Source organism: Tripterygium wilfordii, chromosome 14 (assembly GCF_013401445.1).
Source record: "Tripterygium wilfordii isolate XIE 37 chromosome 14, ASM1340144v1, whole genome shotgun sequence".
In the NCBI taxonomy this organism is placed as follows: domain Eukaryota; kingdom Viridiplantae; phylum Streptophyta; class Magnoliopsida; order Celastrales; family Celastraceae; genus Tripterygium; species Tripterygium wilfordii.
Window position 1 is genome coordinate 8,835,590 of NC_052245.1, and position 19,386 is coordinate 8,854,975.

The window sequence follows — 19,386 nt, forward strand, 5'->3', positions numbered from 1 at the left end:
TTATTAGAGTAAGTGATGAGTTGCCACATGAGATGAATCATATTCTTGGGTGGGGTTATTCTTGGATGGGTGTATTGTGTCTTCTTGCATTAACCACCATCTTTTTCAGCATATTCTAATGCTATTGTGTTGGGGCTCAATGCAAAAAAAAAAAAAAAGGAGGAATATTAGGGCCCAATTTTCACTTCTAAAAACATGCGCAAAGATCGAAGTCAAACAATCAAGGATCTGCCATTCTGTTTGGTATTTGGTCACTTGATAGCGGGATAGAAGCTTCAATTTCGGGCTCCAATTTCGACTACAATTCTCTTCCTAAAAATATGTTAAATCATGAATTAAAATATGTGATTGAGTATTTTTGGTCTTTCATAATGTTAAAATATAATAGATTTTGGAGGAAAAAAATTTGTAATACTAAATTCTATATCCTAAATACTAAAAATTAAACCCTAAACTCTAAATACTAATTTCTAACTTTAAAAATATAATATATTATATGTCTGTTTATCAAAAAAAAAATCTAATATGTCATTTTCACATTATTTAACATGATTTTTGAGAGAGAATTGGAGCAAGGAATTTGAGTCCTCTCATTCCATGATTGTAGGTAATTCAGTATGATTTTCTCATTCCCTGTGACCACTTGTATTTAATCAGAATATTGGGCTTTAACCTTTTTTTAATCTAGTTCACTGGTATAATTCATAAAGTTGATGATCAATTCAAAGAAATTGAAAAAAGGGCTTCAATGGAGCTTAAAAGGAATAAATTCCTGGGTCACCACCAGCCTCTTAACTTGTCTTGTTGGGTCATCTGGATCTACAAAAGTTGGACTAAAACAGAGATCTTGCAGAGTACTCTTCCAACTGAACAAATTCCACCCAAATTGAAACTTCCATTCCCTTTTTGACTCTAGAAGAGATGACACAACTTTAGTACAGATGAATTGCTGTCCCCAGATAGCTTTGGTGGTCTTCTAACAAAACTGTGTTAAGGCTTTCTCCTTTGCTCATGCAATGCAGCTCTACTCAGTAAAATGAGAGAAGTAGGAAAACTAAAAATGAAATGGGCATCAAGAATGGTTTGGCAATGAATGCCGCTGTATGAGCTTTAGAATTGTCAGGGGGCAATGGAGGGGTCATTCCGGGATTGAAACCTCCGGCAGTGCCGCCGCCATACATTGGAGTAGTAGTTCCTGGTGGTGTTAGGACATTTGGGTTGTTTGCAGCCGTAGTTGATGTTGACGGCGCAGCGATCCCTCCCGCCGTACTGTTATTATATGTATTCATGAATCAAGCAATTAGAAAGAATTATGAAAACACAAGCTAATTGAACACCGAGCTTCCAAAAAGAATTATGCTTACGACCAAATGAGAAAGTGACAAAAAAACACAAACAAATGGTTCCAAGAATGGGTTCGAAGTCTTTTTCCAGCATTATTAGTTCTTATCCGAATTCCAATATCAGACAAGACAAAAAAAAATAAAAATAATAATAATAATAATAATAATGTGTTTATTATATTTGACTATTTCACATGTCATGTCATATAGATTTAAGGTAAAAAAAATCGGCCACCACGCGAGAGTAAGACTGCGTAGATCTACATTACACGGACCTTACCACCACTATGAAACTTCTTTAATACGAACAAACGCTTATTGAATGTAACACTTATTCGCTTTAGAAAAAAATGGTAAAGCTCCCAGCATAAATCTTACACCATAAGGCTTCCATTCAGACTGAACAAAAACTGTCTCATGACAAGGACATAGAACTAGAGCATTTTTTAAAACTATGAAGTGGCACTAATCTTTAGGCGATCATGTCCGTTCGATCGCAATCACATGACTAGACAGCACAAGTAACTGAGCATTTTGAAACTCGAGTTGAAAAGAGACAACAAACATTTTTGAACACTAAAATCAAAATCAGTCAAACAAAATCGTAACTAACAAACAGGGAGGGAAGAGAATAAGAGACCAAGAAGCCAAGGGACACGTGTCATGCACCCACTTAACCATCACCCTACAAGTTGGTCCAGTAAAAACCAATATTGGGTCTCACCCCTATTACATGAAAAGTCAAGCCAAACACGTCTCTCAATACAACCACATCAACAAAACACATATCCCAATATAGCCACATCAACAAAACACAAATTCCTATACATTTTTCCTTCCCACCCAACATGGAGGCCAACAAATTCTCATTCCCTTCATATTGTCCACAATAAAACTACACCAAAACACAATCTTCCAATCCACATCAGCAAAACACATATCTCAATACAGCCACATCAACAAAACACAAAACCCAATACAACCATATCAGCAAAACACAAAACCTCATACATATTTGTTGGCCCAGACAAAATAATACCATTGTAAGTGCTCTTAAGACTAAATCATTGGGTTTTAGCTGCTTATTATCAATAAATTATCAAAGTTGAACAGGATTAAAAAGAGCCCATTTACTTGTAGATGAAGAAAGAAACTATTTTTAACATAAAAAATAAAAACATATTTGTCTTCTTTTTTTTTTTTCTTAAATTTCTAGGACAGAAATGAAGAGAGGGTGGTGAAGAACAGAGGCCTACCTTGCTGAAGATGGGTATACACAAGATCCATAACCTACACTCCAAAACAACCCAAAAATAAACAAACAAAAACAAAATCAACAAAACCAAATATATGAAATAGAGAGAGAGAGAGGAAGAGGACTGACTGGGGTCAGTTTTGGCCACAGTGGCAGTGCCAGAGAAGTCACAGGAGCCAGCAGCCATGGCCTTTCTCTGGAAGAAGCTGTTGAAGGCATAAGAGGCGTGGGCCTGGATGGTGTTGGGAAGATAGCAGAGCCCATTGGGCTGAATCGGAGTGCAGTCGGCCCCGGACCAACAAGCATAGTCCAACGCCGTCTGCAGGGCCTGGTAGCTAGCATCACTTCTGGCCACGCACCAGTTACCCTCCGCCGATGAGACTAATGTACTGCCAATGATGGCTATGAACAAGGAGGAGACTACTAGCATTAGCTGCTGCTGCTCTGCCATGGAAGATACCCCACTCAGTGAGTTGTTATAGTGAGATTGTGAGCTTTGCAGCTAAAAAGCATGAGAGAGAGAGAGAGTCCAGAGCTAATATGAAGAGTGGGGCTCTTATCTTTTTTTTCACTTTTTCTCTTTTTCTTTTTCTTTTGGAGTGGAATGGAATAGAATAAAATAGAATGTAAGGCTAAATAAATATAGGGAAAATTCCAGGATGACACCATTTATGAAATTTTTGGACATTTAAGTCCAGTCCAAAAAATTTTATCTCTAAGGTATCACTAGTATGCTAATTATTTTCTTATCCTTGTCTTATCCACCAATTCATCAAGGTATTGAGCAAAATCCTTTTTTGACTCTGTGCCAATAATTCTACTATTATTAGTGACTAATAAAGGAATAACTTCTTCATATTCATAGAGGTAGGGGATAGAATTCACATGGATATAGTAAGGCTCGCCTGGGCTGCTTTAATGATAGTCTTTACATTTTCCCTTTCACTCGTAGTTTGGGGAAGAAGTGGGCTCTAGAGTCGAGGGACTACGAATTGAAGAATCAAACTGCATCAATTGTTTTCTAAATTGTTTGGCAAAGATTTCACTCTTCTTATTATTTATTCAATTTTAGATAAATGTTACTATTTTAAAACAATAACATTGGTCGGCCAGTGTTACTATTTGAAAAAAACTTTAGATTCGATCGATTTCAGCGGTGGTTCGTCATACCGCCATCACAGTTGGACCCCCCTCATTGAAGCACACAATGCCCAGCCAAGTACAGCCCAAAACGGCCACCGGATATGGCCGTTTTAAAACAGTAACATTGGTGGTCAATGTTACTATTTCAAAATAGTAACATTGGTCGACCAGTGTTACTATTTGGAAAAAACTTCAAATCCGGTCTATTTTGGCGACGATTCACCATATCATCATCACAGTTGGACTCCCCTCTTTGAAGCACACAATGCCCAGCCAAGTACGGCCCAAAACGGCCATCGAATATGGTTGTTTTAAAACAGTAACATTGGTCGGTCAATGTTACTATTTCAAAACAGTAACATTGGTCGGCCAGTGTTACTATTTCAAAGCAGTAACATTGATCGGCCAATGTTACTATTTGGAAAAAACTTCAGATCCGATCGATTTCGATGACAATTCGCAACATCACCATCATCATTGGACTCCCCTCATAGAGACGCATTATGCCCAGTCATATTTGGACCAAAACCACAACCATAAAAAGAGATGAGAGAGAAAGATGCAGTAGAGAGAGATGCAGTAAAGAGAGATGCAGTAGGAGATAAAAAGTTATTGTGATGAGAGAGAGATGCAGTAGGAGATAAAAAGTTATTGTGATGAGAGAGAGATGCAGTAGAGAGAGAAAGTTTGCTGTGATGAGAGAGAGATGCAGTCGAGCGAGAAAGTTGCTATGAGATAAGAGAGAGATGTAACATATAAAGAAAGTAACAAGAGAGAAATCGTATTAGATGTAATCATCTATGAAAAAGGGCAAAAAAGGAATAATATAAAATTTAAATGATTTGGATATTATAAAAAATAACAAAGAACTTATGAGGGATACAATTTTTTAGAGTGAACCTAGATGTCTAACAGTTTTGAAAGTGGTATTAATATGTCATTTTCCAATAAATATTTTATAATGTCTTGGATTTCCATATGAACTTAAAATGGATGTTCTGGGCCCATTAAATTGATGTTCGGGGCCTTGTGGCCCAATAGTCACATACAGTAATCATTTCGTAGCTTTGGTCTTGTGGAGATGGATGTTCTAGTAGAGGTGGAGTGGTTTTACTTTGGCAATATTATAAAATTGCTGCTCCATTTGTTTTATGGAAATCAAAATAACTACAAAAACGTCAGTTTATGATGTTGGACCCCCCCAACGTCAATGTAGCCATGCCGAGTAGAGAGAGTATATGCGCCATGGTATTCTCTAACTTCTAATTGTAAGTTGTAGATATGAGACATGGAGTGTGTCTCACTTAAGCATTTCTGAGAAGCAACATCCATTTTTTTAAATAGCATTGAGAAATACGTTTCTCATTAGAATCGAACATTGGACATACATATGCCTAACCCAGTTGATTGTCAACAGATCTACCTCTCGTTGGTGAGAAGCTTATATTGATGATACTTAGTGGCTACGAATTCATGTAGACGACAAGAGGACGGTTAAATACAATACCACGTTAAATACACCACAACATCAATTTAAAATATATGCTTTTTTTATAAATACACTACACTAAATTTATTATTATACCCTTAATTATTTTGATTAAAGAGAGAAGATGTTAGAACATAACTTGAGAGAAAGAGGTGTCTTTTCAACCTAGATCATTTTTCATCTTCAATGAACTTGCAAGAAATCACATGTTTTTGATGAACCCAAGAAGAATAGCTCTAATTGAGTACTGAAACATTCTTTGCAAGTTTACTTACATGAATGCCTAGGACATAAGCATCAAGGAAATTTCCACTTTCATAGAAAATAATTATCGCTGATACCATAGAAACCACCCCCAATACAGATTGAGCATTCTCGAAATTTCCATAATCCAATCTAGAAAAAGCACCTGATCAACCCTCCTACCATGCGAGTTTAGGAGTTGAATGATCAATTGAAGAGGATAAAGATTTTAATATGTGGGTTTTAAGTTTCAAAGATGTAGATAAAGATTCCCCACTGCGAATGAACTTGATGATCGACAGAATTTAGTATTGTATTTAACATCAAGTCCTTCCTAAAAATTGGGTTTTTTAGTCATTTTGTAAAAGAGTATTATTGTCCAAAAGTTACACAAAATTTATGATGGAGTATTTAACAAAACTAGCGGTGCATTTAACTGTTTCCACACAACAAAGGCTCTGTTTAGAAAGTCGGATAAATAAGATGATTTAATTATTTTAGATTAAAATAGTCCAATTTAATGTTTGGCGCAATCCAGAAATGAGATGTCACTCGTCTCTAATATTATCCTCTCATCTCATTTTAGCACAAAAATAATCTCTCCTACTTCCCAACTTCCTTTTTGTTTTAGTTTCTTTGTTAGACTTTGTAAAATTTTACTATTAATAAAGTTTATTTTTTGTTTTATAAAAGAAATAAATTATATTTTATAATAAAAAAATAGAGATAAATCTCTCAATTAAAAGTTTTGTTCCAATAGACAATCAAATAAGTTTTATTCCATAAGGTCCACAAAGTTTAAAACAATATTGCATAAAAGATCAAAAGTTATAAACATTTATTTTATTGACAGAAATACCCTTATCTTCACCATTCGACACTTAAATGGGATCTTCGTCCTACAGTGGCTATTCCGGCTAGCCAATGAATAGGGATGGTGCGCCTAAGTCTGGGTTACACTCCTATGGTGATTGATTGCGGTGGTGGGGTCTCCGACGCTTCTATTTAGTGGGTTGCGGCCTTGATTGGTGGTCGAACGAAAGTGGTTCAACCTATAAGATCTGCTAATTTTGACCTGTTGATATAGATATGTTATATGTTTGTTATTTGTTATATGTTTCCAATATATAATATACGTTTATTGTGGATATCTTATTTCTACTATGGAGAAGGAAAATTAGGCGTGGTAGATATGAGAAGTTAGTAGACAACAATAGGAATAATGTAATGCTGCATCTTTTTTTATGATATTTTTTGTTGAATTTTTATGACCATATTCATGAACAAATAATTTTTCATTGTGAAAGATAATAATTTTTTTTGAATTTTGTATTGTTGATGATATATGTTATTTTTTTTTAGACAAATAAGACTGACTTGGTTTAATTTTTTTTTTCATGCCTCGAAGGGGGAAGACCCTCAAAAAACAAACACAAAACTACTCAACTATTCTCAAGACTCGTCTAAGCTAAGAGACCCCAATGATATCATCCCTGATCAATTCCATCATATCGCTAGGAGGAACCCGAATAACACGAACTCCTCGATCATAATCAAGAGCCCTAGTTGCTAAAAAATCCGCACAATGATTCCGCTTTCTATATATGTGGCAAACTCGAACCTCCCAATTCTTTCACAAGAGGAAATAGCACTTATCAATCAGATTCAATACACCCGGATTAGGAGCTATCGCACCTTGCAACCACGAAGCAACAAGAAGAGAGTCCGTCTCAAGGACAACATGTCGAAAACCTTCCTCCCAAGCAATTTTCAAACCTTGGAGCACTGCCCAAAGTTCAGCAGCAGCAACACCACAAATCCCAATATATATCATATAGCCCAGCTGCCACCTTCCCCTAAAATCTCTAATCAAACCTCCCCCTCCAGCTTGCCCAGTCCGCCCTTTGCAACAACCATCTATATTCAAAGTAACCCAATTAGTAGGTGGAGGACTCCATCCCACAAGCTTCAATTCTTTATACCCCCTGCTACCATGCACTTGAGAATGAAAACTAAAGGACCTCAAAACCTCTTCATGATACCTCTTAACTCGATCAAGTTTAACTACCAACGGAGGACAGTTACCACGAAAAATCCTCTCATTTCTCCACATCCATATCCAACGCACTGTAATAACAAAAAGAGCAGCCCAACTATTTGAGTCATGACAAGTAAGCTTCCCACTCAAATTATGGACTATCCATGACTGAGTATGCATCTCCTTTTGAATATGAATCTCACAACTAGGAAACAACTTTTCCCACACACAGGCAGCCAATGGACAATGTCTAAGGACATGATTAACATCTTCAATCGAGCCTGGACAATACAAGCAGTGGGGATTACTCGTAAAAGATCTTCTAAACCTTTCCTTATTACACATAATTTGCTACAAATTTACTTGCCAAAGGAAAACACGTATACATTGCGGAACTTCAACTCTCCAAATTAATCTCCAAGCACCATTAAATGTTTGAGTTCTACACCCAGCAACCGCATAATAGGCACTAGACACCAATAAGTATCGACTTCTAGACAAACTCCAAAAATTCTTATCCAAGCACTCATCATCCATCCTTAAAATAAATACTGCTAATTGGAGTTTGATTGACTGAGGGATCAACTCGTCCAACTCTTCCCACCTTCAACCATCGCTACCTGGCCAATAACTCTCCACAGTCCTATACATGTCCACCAGGCCAATCTCTTGTACACACAGGTCAATTAACGGAGATTCTCCAAGCCAAATATCTAACCAAAATAGAGTTTGCTTCCCATTTCGAACGAGCTTCTTCATTCCTTGATTTAAGATAGGATTCGCAGAAACTAACCCACGCCACAAGTTTGAAGACCTTTGTTTCACCTCAAACTTGGAAACACAAACACCTCGCTTCATGTACTTACTAGAAACAACCTGAGCCCACAAACTCTTCTTCTCGTGAATAAGACCCACCCTACCTTTGCCAAAAAAGCTTGATTCATTTGTTGCATTCTCCTAATTCCCAAACCCCCAGCCTCAATTGGTTTAGTAATCTGCTCCCAATTCACGATATGGACTTGCCGTTTCTCCTCATTACCTCCCCATAAAAAACGACAAACTACCTTCTCAATATGTAAACACAACTCTTTTGGTAATAAAGCAGTTTGCATAACATACATTGGAATCGCCATCAAAACTGTCTTCGCTAAAGTAATACGACCTGCTAGCGAAAGGTACTTAGAGCACCCACAGTGGCTCTTGTATATCCATACTGTCTGCTATTTTAGAGGACCATTTGTAAAAAAAGTTGAAAAAACTGCTCCCAGCAGCTCCTCTAAAATGATGTAATACTTAAGCGGATCTACAGTAGTCCGCTTGATTTGGCGGACCACTGTAGATCCTCTACATGTTTTTTATTAATTAAATAATGAAATGGGCCCACAGCTTTATCCAATTATCACATGAATTACTCTTTTATTTTATTTCTACAATGATCCGCTTGATGACAATATATTACATACAATTTTATTTCTTTATTTTCTTTAATTTAGTTTGTGCTCAAAAAAATTTTAATTTACAATAAATTTAATCTTCTATTAATAGCCAAACTTTCTTGATAATCAAAATATCTTGTAAAATATATATTTAACATTTTATTTTATTTTAAAAATGATATTGTCAAAAATATATTTGTTATTGTATAATGTAATCGATAAAAATTAAACATAAAATATTTTAAAAGTGATTGGAGAAATGAATATTTTAAATTATAGAAGATGGTTTAGAGGAGCTGTTGTGGAGTGCTGTTGAATTGTGATTCTGTAAAACTGTAATATGACTCATTTTACTGTATTTTAGAGAATCTGTTAAGAGGAGCTGCTGTGGATGCTCTTAGTCTTCCACCCCTCCAATCTTGACGAGACACGGTCTACCACAAACTGATAATCCCGAGTACTCACATGGCCATGGATCGAAGGAGTACCTTGACCCAAATTATCCGTTAAAGGAATCCCAAACATACGAGATAATTCAAGGGCCAAACCTCTATCAACATTCTTAGAAACAAACATGGTTGACTTCTGAAAGCTTACTCGTTGTCCTGAACTTGCACAAATACACTCAAGACAATTTAAAATAATTTTCATCTGATCAACAATTGCTTTGGCAAATAAAACCATATCATCCGCAAAGAACAGAAGAGATAAAGCGGGACCATAGGTCGCAAGTTTAATCGCTTTCCAATCTCCCACTGAAACCGCCTTGTTAATAAGATGGCCCAACCTCTCAACACACAACACAAATAAATAGGGAGAGATAGCATCACCCTGACGAACACCTTGACTCTGATGAAACCAATCCATCAACTGACCATGCCAAGCAATCGACACCCAGGAAGAGGTGACGCGGCTCATTATGTTTCGAACCCAAGCCTCAGAGAGACCCACCTCCATCAAAGTATCTTGGATAAAATCCCATGACAAACGATCATAGGCCTTTTCAAGATCAATCTTCACCGCCATAAACCCCTTACTAGTGGACTTTTTTCCCATTGAATGGAGAACTTCCTGATAAACAATAATATTATCTGTTATCTGTCTCCCAGGAACAAAACTGCTTTGATTAGGAGCAACAATATGAGGAAGAATATTTTTCAGACGATTGGTCATCGCTTTCGTAATCATCTTATACCCCACATTACACAAACTAACTGGCCGAAACTAGCTAACAAATTCTGGCGCACTAACCTTTGGAATAAGCACCAACAATGTATCCTTAATATCTGGAGGCAGACAACCAGTCTCAAAAAAATGCATCACAAACTTGCACAAACTATCACCAACAACAAGCCACATCCTCTGATACAATTTTGCATGAAAGCCATCCGGGCCAGGAGCTTTGAAGGGAGCCATATCGAACAAAGCTTGTTTAATTTCATCACACGAGAATTCCCCATTTATAAACAAATTTTGAGTTGCATTTAAGACAGGGAAGCTCCCACGTAACGCTAGTGACACGTCGCAACTACCATCTTCTTGAAAAAGAGCCTGAAAATAATCAGCCACCATTCTTTGAACCGCACTTGGATCAGAAACCGACTTGGTTTAATTTATTATATGTTTGGGATAGATTTCATTTGAAAAGTGATGACAAATGAAAGTTTGATGAAGCAAATAACATTTTAAGAAACCGATTCTTATCAAAATAGATAAATTTCAAACAGACCCAAAACCAATCACATACAGACATATCCAAAACAAATCCATCATAATCAAAACTAAAAGAAAAGGAAAATACAAAAAGGAACAAAGATGATTCGCCTTTTCAGATATAATTTCAAACATACCCAAAACATATATAATATTATCAATTATAAAACATATATAATATTTATATATGCTAATGATAATTCTTTTCATTTTCATTATCTATTTCTCTCTCAAGATCAAGAGCTCTGCTTTGGAAATCTGTCTTTGTCGCAAGCAAATGAAGACAGCAGCATAATCCTTTTTATCCAATCCAGTCCATAATTGTCTACTCCTATACGGGAGCCTGTCAAACACAACAGTATCTATATTTTTTGACTACCGAGATTTCATGCACTACCATTCATGCATGGGCAAAAAAACTTAAACATTGGATAGCGAAATTATACTATCCTATACGGAGCTCCAAACGAAGCCTAATGTCTAATCAGTAATCCTATCCAATCCTGCCTGTCAAACACAGCAGTTTTTATATTTTTTGACTATCGAGATTTCATGCACTACCATACATGCATGGGCAAGAATAGCAAGTCATGGATTGTCTTGTCAATCAAGCACAAAGCAAAGCACATCCCAATCAGCAGCAAAAGTGAAAATGAATGGAACTAAATTTCACATAACCAAAGCCAAAAGGCCGAGATTCTTCTTGTATTTAATTTTACAATCTGCACCTTTGAGCTGCTTACATGTCAAAAATATTTGGGATCATCTATATCATGGTAATTAATTTTTACACTCAACTCCTTCAAATGTCCTCTCTCTCACTTTCTCCCCCAATTGGGGTTACTCAGTTTTACTTTATCACCATTGTCTCATGAAATTTGTATACAAAAGAAAAAATAAAATAGAATTCTTTTAAGAAATGAGTGAGATGTATGACTCACATAGGAGCTGCTTCGAGCGGAGACCTCATGCGCATTGAAATCATTCTTGGAACCTCTTTCACAGTATAAGATGTGTGCCTCGTAACGAACAACTAGGATGTAACTTTCACAAAAGTAGCATTCAGTCTCTGATTTCTTCGTAAAACAAGATATAGGCTTCACAATGAAGAACTTGTTCAAGGGAAACCTCGCGCACATAGGCATCACTCGCATGATACCATACTGAACCTCCACTCTCTTTCTCCTTTCCTCTGCTTTTCTCTCCTTGGACATACGCGACATAATGACCACCTCTCATAGTTCCCAGATGCTCCACTACACCAACTAAACGGTACATGCGCTTCTCCTTGCATCCATTCCTGCCACAAATAGAAATTCCAAAAGAAGAAAACACTGTGTCATGCAAAAAACACAGGCATTAGTAAAGTTTTACATAACTCAATTTGCTTGTTTCAATCCAAATTTTCAAGAACTTATTTCAAATATTCTGACCTCCATCAAGTGGCCATGATCTATTCCGTTTCAGAATGACCAAGTACAACCCAATTTATAAGACTAATAGGAAACATAATGAGCAAGCAGAAAACCATATAGGCATCTCATGTAAAAATTCATCTGAGTAGTCTAAGCAGCACGCTTGTGTTACATCGAGATCCAAGCCATAAACTTATTTTTCCTAATAAATGTGAAATGTGAGACGACAAATGATTCATGTAAGTAGTCTAAGCAGCACCCTCGTGTTACATCGAGATCCAATCCATAAATTTCACGCAAAACTACTGGACAGTTGACATTCATTATTAAAAGGTTTAGTAACATGCGAAGCCCCTTTGATCAATTTTTTTTTTTTCAATAATGTGCTTAGCCACCTAATGCCTACGGTTACAATATGGAACTAGCAGTGTCATCAATCCTCCTGTTCAGCTTGTCAACAGCATGTCCCTATTTACTGATAAAATTTGCTTTACTATTACAAATGTTCACTGTCGAACGAAAATAAATATATATGGTTGGTCACTAGAATGGCTACTATATTTTAACGCATCTAATGAGATGCAGATTACCAAGTATAAACAATCTGGTCAAGAACAAAGAATTCACCTGGGTGCCTTCTGAAGCAAAATATGTGTGATCAAATTGAAAAGGAAAGGAATATAAAAAAAAAGAAAACCGAGCAGTTGAGACAAATTAGATTACGTTATGTAACAGTGGGATTCTGAATACCTATAGCCACAAGCTCAATGGCAAACACCTAATCTAAGTATTTTCACACCTGATCAATTATGAAGAAAAACAAACATGAAATGGTAACATCAGGTAAAGGCACATAATGTGAGCAGTATTAGATAAAGTTCAATAGAGATTTAAATTCTTCAAGTCTTGAGGCTTCAGCATTCTCAAGTATACAGGACAATGTAAATTGTTTTGAGCCTTGAGGCTTCAGCATCAGATGCATATTAATTGAATAACTATGTTAATTCATTGAAACTGGCACTTGCGTCTGCCATTCATGAAAGCAAACCATTGAGCTAGAACATTTAAGTAAATTTCTGACATTCAACAATTACTTTTTTCCATTAATTATACAGGTTTCATGATTAAAGTAGAAGGTAGATAGGGTTTTTGATAAATTCATGATAAAAAAGATCAGGTCTTGATGGATGTTTGCTAGCTGTTAAGATGCTGTAAACAGTAACGTGAGAAAAGTACTATCTCTCTCTCTATTATGAGTAAGCTTTTACAATGGGGAGGGTGACCTCAAAGAGGGGGGTTTGCCAGGGTCACCAACCCTAAAAATAAAATCACAAAAAAACTGGTAAGCTCTCTCTCTCTACTATACATAAAAAAGGTAAAGGTAATTAACTCCCTTGCTCAAAACTCCTGCAGTGGGCGGGGTCGGGGATAGGCAGGATATAGGTAGACCTTAACCCCACATAAAATGTGAAGAGGATGTTTCCAAGAATTGAACATGAGACATATGCTAATTAAATATGAGCATGTAAGGTATTTTGAAGATTTAGTTCATTTGTTCTTTTGGGGTTGATAATATTGGTTTCCATTTGTAGGATCTTCTAGAAAGCATAGTTAAAAAACCAATTGACGCAGATGACGATCTTAGCAGCACACACATGTTTCCCATGACATCACACCAGTGCCTTTGTATCCTAGTGCCAATGATTAAGATCGCAACAGACAATCCCAAAAGAGCGCTCCATAGCTTATAGAATTCTCAAAAACCGTTTCTGCTCTAATGAGTATGTAAATAACTATTAAAAGAACAATTTACAATTGCAGATTTGGACACTTAAGTAAGGTGCTGATAGATTAAAAATTACAGCTCGTGTAAGAAAAAATACTTGGCAACACTGAGAGGGAGGGAGGGAGGGAGGGAGGGAGCGAGATAGAGAGACTACTACAACCACTAAATCACAAATATGCCTAATGTAATGCCTAACAGCCAACAACGATAAATACCAAAAACAATCCTGCTTTTGTATCAACCTAACAAACAAGGTTGACATCGTAATGATTTGAAGAAACACCCAAATACAACCATACAAAGATAAGAGATTCTATTAGCTACCACAAGGACGCGCACGAGCATTAGCCTTCAGTTTCAAGTTATTTATCGTCTAAGTTCACTTTTGATTGATATATCTATTGTGTAAATGATTGTGCTAGACAGATAAGTTTACTGGTGCCATATTCTCCCAGGGTCATTGAAGAAACTTCTTTTGAGTTCAATGTTTGCTAGCCGCAAGTTAACATTTGAAAATATAGTCAGAGGATTGATCCAAGGTGATAGGCTTTACATAGCCTTAGCAATCTTGAAGCTATGAGCAAGGCTCCTCAAAATTTTACATTTCACTACATGAAAAAACAATGAGTAACTTTGAAGAAGAAAACCAGAGGATATGAACAGTAGTGTGGGTTCAGTAACATAAGTTATTTGTAGTTTGTAATAAAGATAAATTTTGGATGTTAGAATGTCGATTATTTTGTTCCATATTTAATTGGAAATTTACACGCGAGATAACTCTAGGCTTGTTTGATTCAAAATGTTCCATAACATTTTTTGGGCCTTTTTTTTTTCTTTCCCTTTTTTACAAGTGGACGGCTGTAAACACAAACCTGCACCTATTCTCTTTGCCACTTTATACGTCGGCCATGTTTAATGAGGTAGTGTTTTGGTGTATTTAAGTTATTTCAAAATTCAAAAGCATTGTGTTTTGTTCCTTCAATGCAGTAGAATGAAGATTAAGATAAATGCATCACTACACAATGTAAAGCTTGCTCTTCATTTTCTGTTTCATTTCACTCTTGACCAAACTCAAAGTTATGTCAAAAGTAGTATCGATAAATTTTTGCCCATAACTTTTCGATATTAGTTATTCCTAGTACTTGAACACTGAAATTATGATAATCAGAGCTACTATTAGACATTTGCCAGTACTTTCGGTATTACAAAGCATTTGTACTATATGCAAGAAGAAATATGACCAGAGCATCTAAATGTTAAATATGCAGTCCAACAAAGAGTATGATGCAAGCAAAGGTAAATAATAAAGACAAATCACTTTTACAAATATAAAAGTGATAAATGGATTTAAGAAAATTTAAGTTGAAAAAGGGAAAAAAAAAGAAAAATGTTTAAATAGAACGCGACAAAGTAAAAATGAGCAATGTCACAATCGCATTTGATAATTCACGGATAGCTCCAAAAGATGGTTTAAAGGGTACCTGGGATCCATATATGGTCTTAGATCAATTGTTTCTCTGAAGCTAACATGGCCATTCAATTTACTCAACCGACCACGAGCATCCTGGCTGAACCTCTTCAGATGAATGGTCACAACATGAGGGGCCTTATTGATGAGGACCCTCTTAGTTGCATCCCTCTTCACCTTCACACTTTCGGAATTAATCTCCTTGTTTGCACTTCCATTTGTTTCACAGTGTTCAACCAACAATTGAGCACTAGTCTGCTGAAATGTAGAATATCCAGTATCACTGAGTCCATCAATACCACAAGAAATAATTGGTGGAGAACTGGAACTTTCTTGATTGTAGGACTTACAGCAACCTAAAATATGCAACTGTTCCTTTTGTTCTTCTTGCATCTCATCTCTCCCTTCTACACATTGAGAAACCAACGGATTCCACTGACCATTATTGCTGTTTTCAATATTTAAGAAATTCTGATTCCAGCAACGAATTTCCCCATTGTGTGAAACAAAGCTTTCACTACAACTGTCACCGGTAATATGGGTATTTCCATCCCCATCATTAGGGGTTTTAATTTCAATGGGACAATAATTGTCCTTATCCAATTGTAACGGATCAGTTTGGCCTCTCGTCTCATCTCCATTCATCGTATTTGTTGATGCAGTTTTGGGCTGTTTCCTCTTCGCTTCCAACCTTTGTTGCCGCAGATGTTCCGTACAGTTCTCACAATCCCAAGCATTATCATCAGAGAGAAGCTCCGGCTTAATGAAGTGAGCCAAACAACTTTCAACAGACACTGGAGCATCCGTATCATCCACTTCATCTAGATCAGATTCACTACTATTCCCTACTGCAAAGCCAGTCTCTGAAACCTCAGTGCCCAGAAAATGCTGTGTTGTGGACACTGTTGAAATCTCAGGCTCATCAAATAAGTCCCCGATGCCATCAAAGTCCACTTCTTCTTGCGCACAGCCCAAGACAGATGAAAAGGCATCAGCTTCTCCTTCCACAATTTCCCCAGCAGTGGAAGTTTCTTCCTTGTAAGGAAGCAATAGAACTTCAGAATCTTGAACCTGCATTGGGATCTCATCTTCCCAAGGGTTTCCAGAAGAACCTGGATGTATATTCAGCTCACCAGCACGAGAGGAATCTTCATTGTTCTGTGAGACATCATTGACAAGCACATCATTCTCTTTGGAATCTCGGATCATTGCAATATCATTGTTCTGTGGAGTCAGTTCAAGCTCATCTGATACAGTTTCTCGCTCCAGGAAATCCAACCATGTGAAATCATCTGCCAAAGCCACTTTCTCAGATGCAATCTCCTGAAATTTCTGATTCTCAGAACCCAGAACAGATGCAGAAATTTGTGGAACTGAACCACTCTCATCATCGATAGGAGTTGGACCACTAGAACATCCTAGCGTATAATCAACTGAAGAAGTTGCCACCTCTTCTGCATCTCTTTTAGCTTTTTGTCGAATCTTTCCATTCCTCTTCGGCGGCAGCTTTGTCTTCTTTGTTCGAGATGCCCGTTGGGCCTTCTTAGCTGGAGGTTTCTTCATTGGAACTGGAAGCGAAAGATCTAAAAATGGCTCATACACTGTGGACGAGTGGCCACATTCGATGCAACAAACTGTACTAGAAATTTGGCCCCCAAATACAGTATCAACAAATGTAGGACCTAGTTTTGATAAAAATCCTTCTTGTGAAAAACTGATACGCTTTCTTGCACCCACCTCTTCATTATACAACCCATTAAGTAAGCAACGGAGCAATTCGTGACTGTCATGCTGCTGATACCCCCTGAATTGTGGAGCCTTGGAACAGACACAAGCAAAAAAGGATTTTGGGTTTATCAGATTTTTCACTCCAGCTTCTTTAGTTTCAGTGAAGAGCTTCTTTAAAGCAATGGTAAGAGGTCCAAGAGATGTATCAATATTCAAAAAGTGCTCCCTCAACTTATTCATAACTAGAAGGTTCTGCATAACTGAATTAAAGAAGCAAGTGTTACCCAGATTAACAAAACCCCTAACTACATAGCCACCACTTCCTTCAATGATATTTGACACGGTGCCTGCAGATTTGAGTCCGTTATTAACACCACCGGCCCCAAACCAAACATCCTCAACATCTGCTGGTGACCGTTCTGAAGACTGCCCCTTAATCAATTTTAAAAAATCAGACAGTATATCTTTATTTTCACGATCTCCATCGGTTTTCTCAACCGGAATAAGCGTCATGCATGAGAAACACCAGCAAAGAAGAGGGTTATCCCATTGGATTATCATTGTGTGTCCGGTTTGTCTAGCATGTCGAACAACATGACTTTGAGCAATTGTTGGCAGTCCAACACCTCCACAGGCATAGTGCCCACATTCCAAACAAACCCAAATGGCTTTTGACTCAGATTTTGAATCCACTGCAGCACTCCCTTTCTTCTTCCCATGTTTACCCTTACCAGGTCTCCTATCTGCCACATCCTCCCTACAATCTTCACATCTAACGGGATCTGAAGAACCAATTTTGTTGGCCAACTTATTTATATCAAAACCCTTGGAAAGATGGGTACATGGTTTCCTATCCTTAACTACTGAATCTCCACTGTCAGCAGTATGAACACTGGGATTGATTTGTTGGGAAACAGCTTTTGAAGGTGTCACAACCCGCTTCTCCTTAGCTGGCGTCCGAGCTTTCCTTTTAACCCTTTTCCCCATTATCAGCTCCTAAAAACCAATCCAAAATAACCCACATAAAAACTGCCAAAACCCTCACGATAAAAGAAAAAGAATCAGCACAATCATTACAAAGAAATCAACAGCAGAACCTATCAACAAGAACATCAAATCCGCACAAATTAATCCACACAGGTATAATTTACATCAACTTGATTAAATTAGTAAATCGGGAGATATAAAATATAATAACCAACACCAGAACATAGCCAACAATAAGTTTCAAACATGAAAACAATATAAATCAATTATCCAAGCCCAGTGCGGACAGATAAATACATAGAATGTGTCGACGAACAATAACCCATGAAGGATTCAGGATTTTGAAGCGACCTGGAGGATTATATGGTTCCACAAATAGCACAAAGAGTTTCGTAGCAATGATGGAAGGGAACCCAAAAGGCATGTCATGGCGCAAACTAGGGATTAAAAAAAAGTCAAAAATTACTAGAAGCAAGAGATTCACCTGAAATTTGCAGAGAAGGGACCGAGATTACTTGAGGAACTAGAAAAGTATTCTCTTACATGAGAAAGTGAGGGGCGATTGATGCTTCCGGATTATGATTCAAGGGAGACAAACAGAGTGTGACGTGCGCATTTAAGGGGTTTGGCGCACCACCATTTGATGTTCTGCTGCTGCTTTGTGAGAAAAGGATAGTGAAGTTGAATAACAGCGGTAACTGGGAAATGGTACATTGGTGGTTATTCCTAATTGCTTTTTATTTTTAATAAGTAATCTTAGAAAACTGTTTGTACCAAATCTAAATCCTACAACTCAGCTGACAAGTGGCAAGGTGGGTGTCACAATGCATAGAAAGTGGCAAATCTCTTGATGACATGTGGCGGAGGCAAGAAGAATGTTTTACTAACCCGTGTTCATTTTGCAGGATTCTAATTGATTGCTAACCTCAAATCTAGAGATTAGTTCCCATAAATCAGGACTATCCAAGATTTACTGTCCAAAAAGCTATAATTCAGGGAGTCTTGGTCCTAACGGATAAATTTTTTTCAAATGTGATTCGTTGGATAACTATCGAGAGCAGAGTTATATCAAAGAGAGCCTTGGAGAACCAAAAGTCTGTTAGCTGAACGTCCCAGTTTTCTTTCAAACTTGTTTTCAGCTGAAGCACGACTCCACGAAGCTCAAGCCACGTTCGTCCTGCACAACTCAGAAGTTCACATCTTTACACGATCTTTCGTGCAAAAAGAACAACTAAATGATTGCCATGAGCCAGGTGCCTATATTTTTGACCATGAAGCCCGAAAACTCGCGAAACAGAGACTACCATGACTTCCAAGGAGTCTATTTCCTCCTAAAAGAAGA

General features: G+C 37.2%; 3 protein-coding genes across 6 annotated transcripts; all 3 read right to left on the bottom strand.

Moving 5' to 3' along the window:
- Positions 1-1,028: 1,028 nt before the first annotated feature.
- Positions 1,029-3,084, bottom strand: LOC120014186 (PLASMODESMATA CALLOSE-BINDING PROTEIN 3-like). Its single transcript, XM_038866105.1, has 3 exons — positions 2,696-3,084; positions 2,563-2,633; positions 1,029-1,269 (listed from the first exon to the last, which is right to left on the bottom strand). Exons 1-3 carry the CDS (start codon positions 3,047-3,049, stop codon positions 1,029-1,031), a joined length of 666 nt encoding a protein of 221 aa, XP_038722033.1. The 5' UTR covers positions 3,050-3,084.
- A 5,033-nt stretch (positions 3,085-8,117) lies between these two features.
- LOC120014187 lies at positions 8,118-10,519 on the bottom strand. Its single transcript, XM_038866107.1, has 4 exons — positions 10,199-10,519; positions 9,413-10,018; positions 8,576-8,731; positions 8,118-8,468 (listed from the first exon to the last, which is right to left on the bottom strand). Exons 1-4 carry the CDS (start codon positions 10,517-10,519, stop codon positions 8,118-8,120), a joined length of 1,434 nt encoding a protein of 477 aa, XP_038722035.1.
- Positions 10,520-11,307: 788 nt separating this feature from the next.
- Positions 11,308-18,730, bottom strand: LOC120015283 (ubiquitin carboxyl-terminal hydrolase 2-like). 4 transcript variants are annotated; one of them, XM_038867635.1, is made up of 3 exons: positions 18,529-18,730; positions 15,343-18,053; positions 11,308-11,960 (listed from the first exon to the last, which is right to left on the bottom strand). In XM_038867635.1, the coding sequence occupies exons 2-3, from the start codon at positions 18,042-18,044 to the stop codon at positions 11,723-11,725; spliced, it is 2,940 nt and encodes a 979-aa protein (XP_038723563.1). In that variant the 5' UTR covers positions 18,045-18,053; positions 18,529-18,730; the 3' UTR covers positions 11,308-11,722. The 4 variants fall into 4 exon arrangements, with proteins under 4 accessions (XP_038723563.1, XP_038723565.1, XP_038723564.1 ...); XM_038867637.1 differs by having other exon boundaries at positions 15,343-18,086; XM_038867636.1 differs by having other exon boundaries at positions 15,343-18,097.
- Between the last annotated feature and the right edge of the window lie 656 nt (positions 18,731-19,386).

What these genes read in the sequence shown, in the direction of transcription:
- LOC120015283 (XM_038867635.1), bottom strand. Translation starts at nt 18,044, where the DNA reads ATGGGGAAAAGGGTTAAAAGGAAAGCTCGGACGCCAGCTAAGGAGAAG. An exon ending in AGACCATATATGGATCCCAG is followed by an intron (nt 11,961 to 15,342) that starts GTACCCTTTAAA and finishes TATTTGTGGCAG; the next exon opens with GAATGGATGCAAGGAGAAGC.
- LOC120014187 (XM_038866107.1), bottom strand. Translation starts at nt 10,519, where the DNA reads ATGGTGGCTGATTATTTTCAGGCTCTTTTTCAAGAAGATGGTAGTTGC. An exon ending in TGTTGGTGCTTATTCCAAAG is followed by an intron (nt 10,019 to 10,198) that starts GTTAGTGCGCCA and finishes ATTGTTTATCAG; the next exon opens with GAAGTTCTCCATTCAATGGG. An exon ending in CTCCTTCGATCCATGGCCAT is followed by an intron (nt 8,732 to 9,412) that starts GTGAGTACTCGG and finishes CCTCTAAAATAG; the next exon opens with CAGACAGTATGGATATACAA.
- LOC120014186 (XM_038866105.1), bottom strand. Translation starts at nt 3,049, where the DNA reads ATGGCAGAGCAGCAGCAGCTAATGCTAGTAGTCTCCTCCTTGTTCATA. An exon ending in CCTCTCTCTCTCTCTATTTC is followed by an intron (nt 2,634 to 2,695) that starts ATATATTTGGTT and finishes TTTGGAGTGTAG; the next exon opens with GTTATGGATCTTGTGTATAC. An exon ending in ACCACCCTCTCTTCATTTCT is followed by an intron (nt 1,270 to 2,562) that starts GTCCTAGAAATT and finishes ATATAATAACAG; the next exon opens with TACGGCGGGAGGGATCGCTG.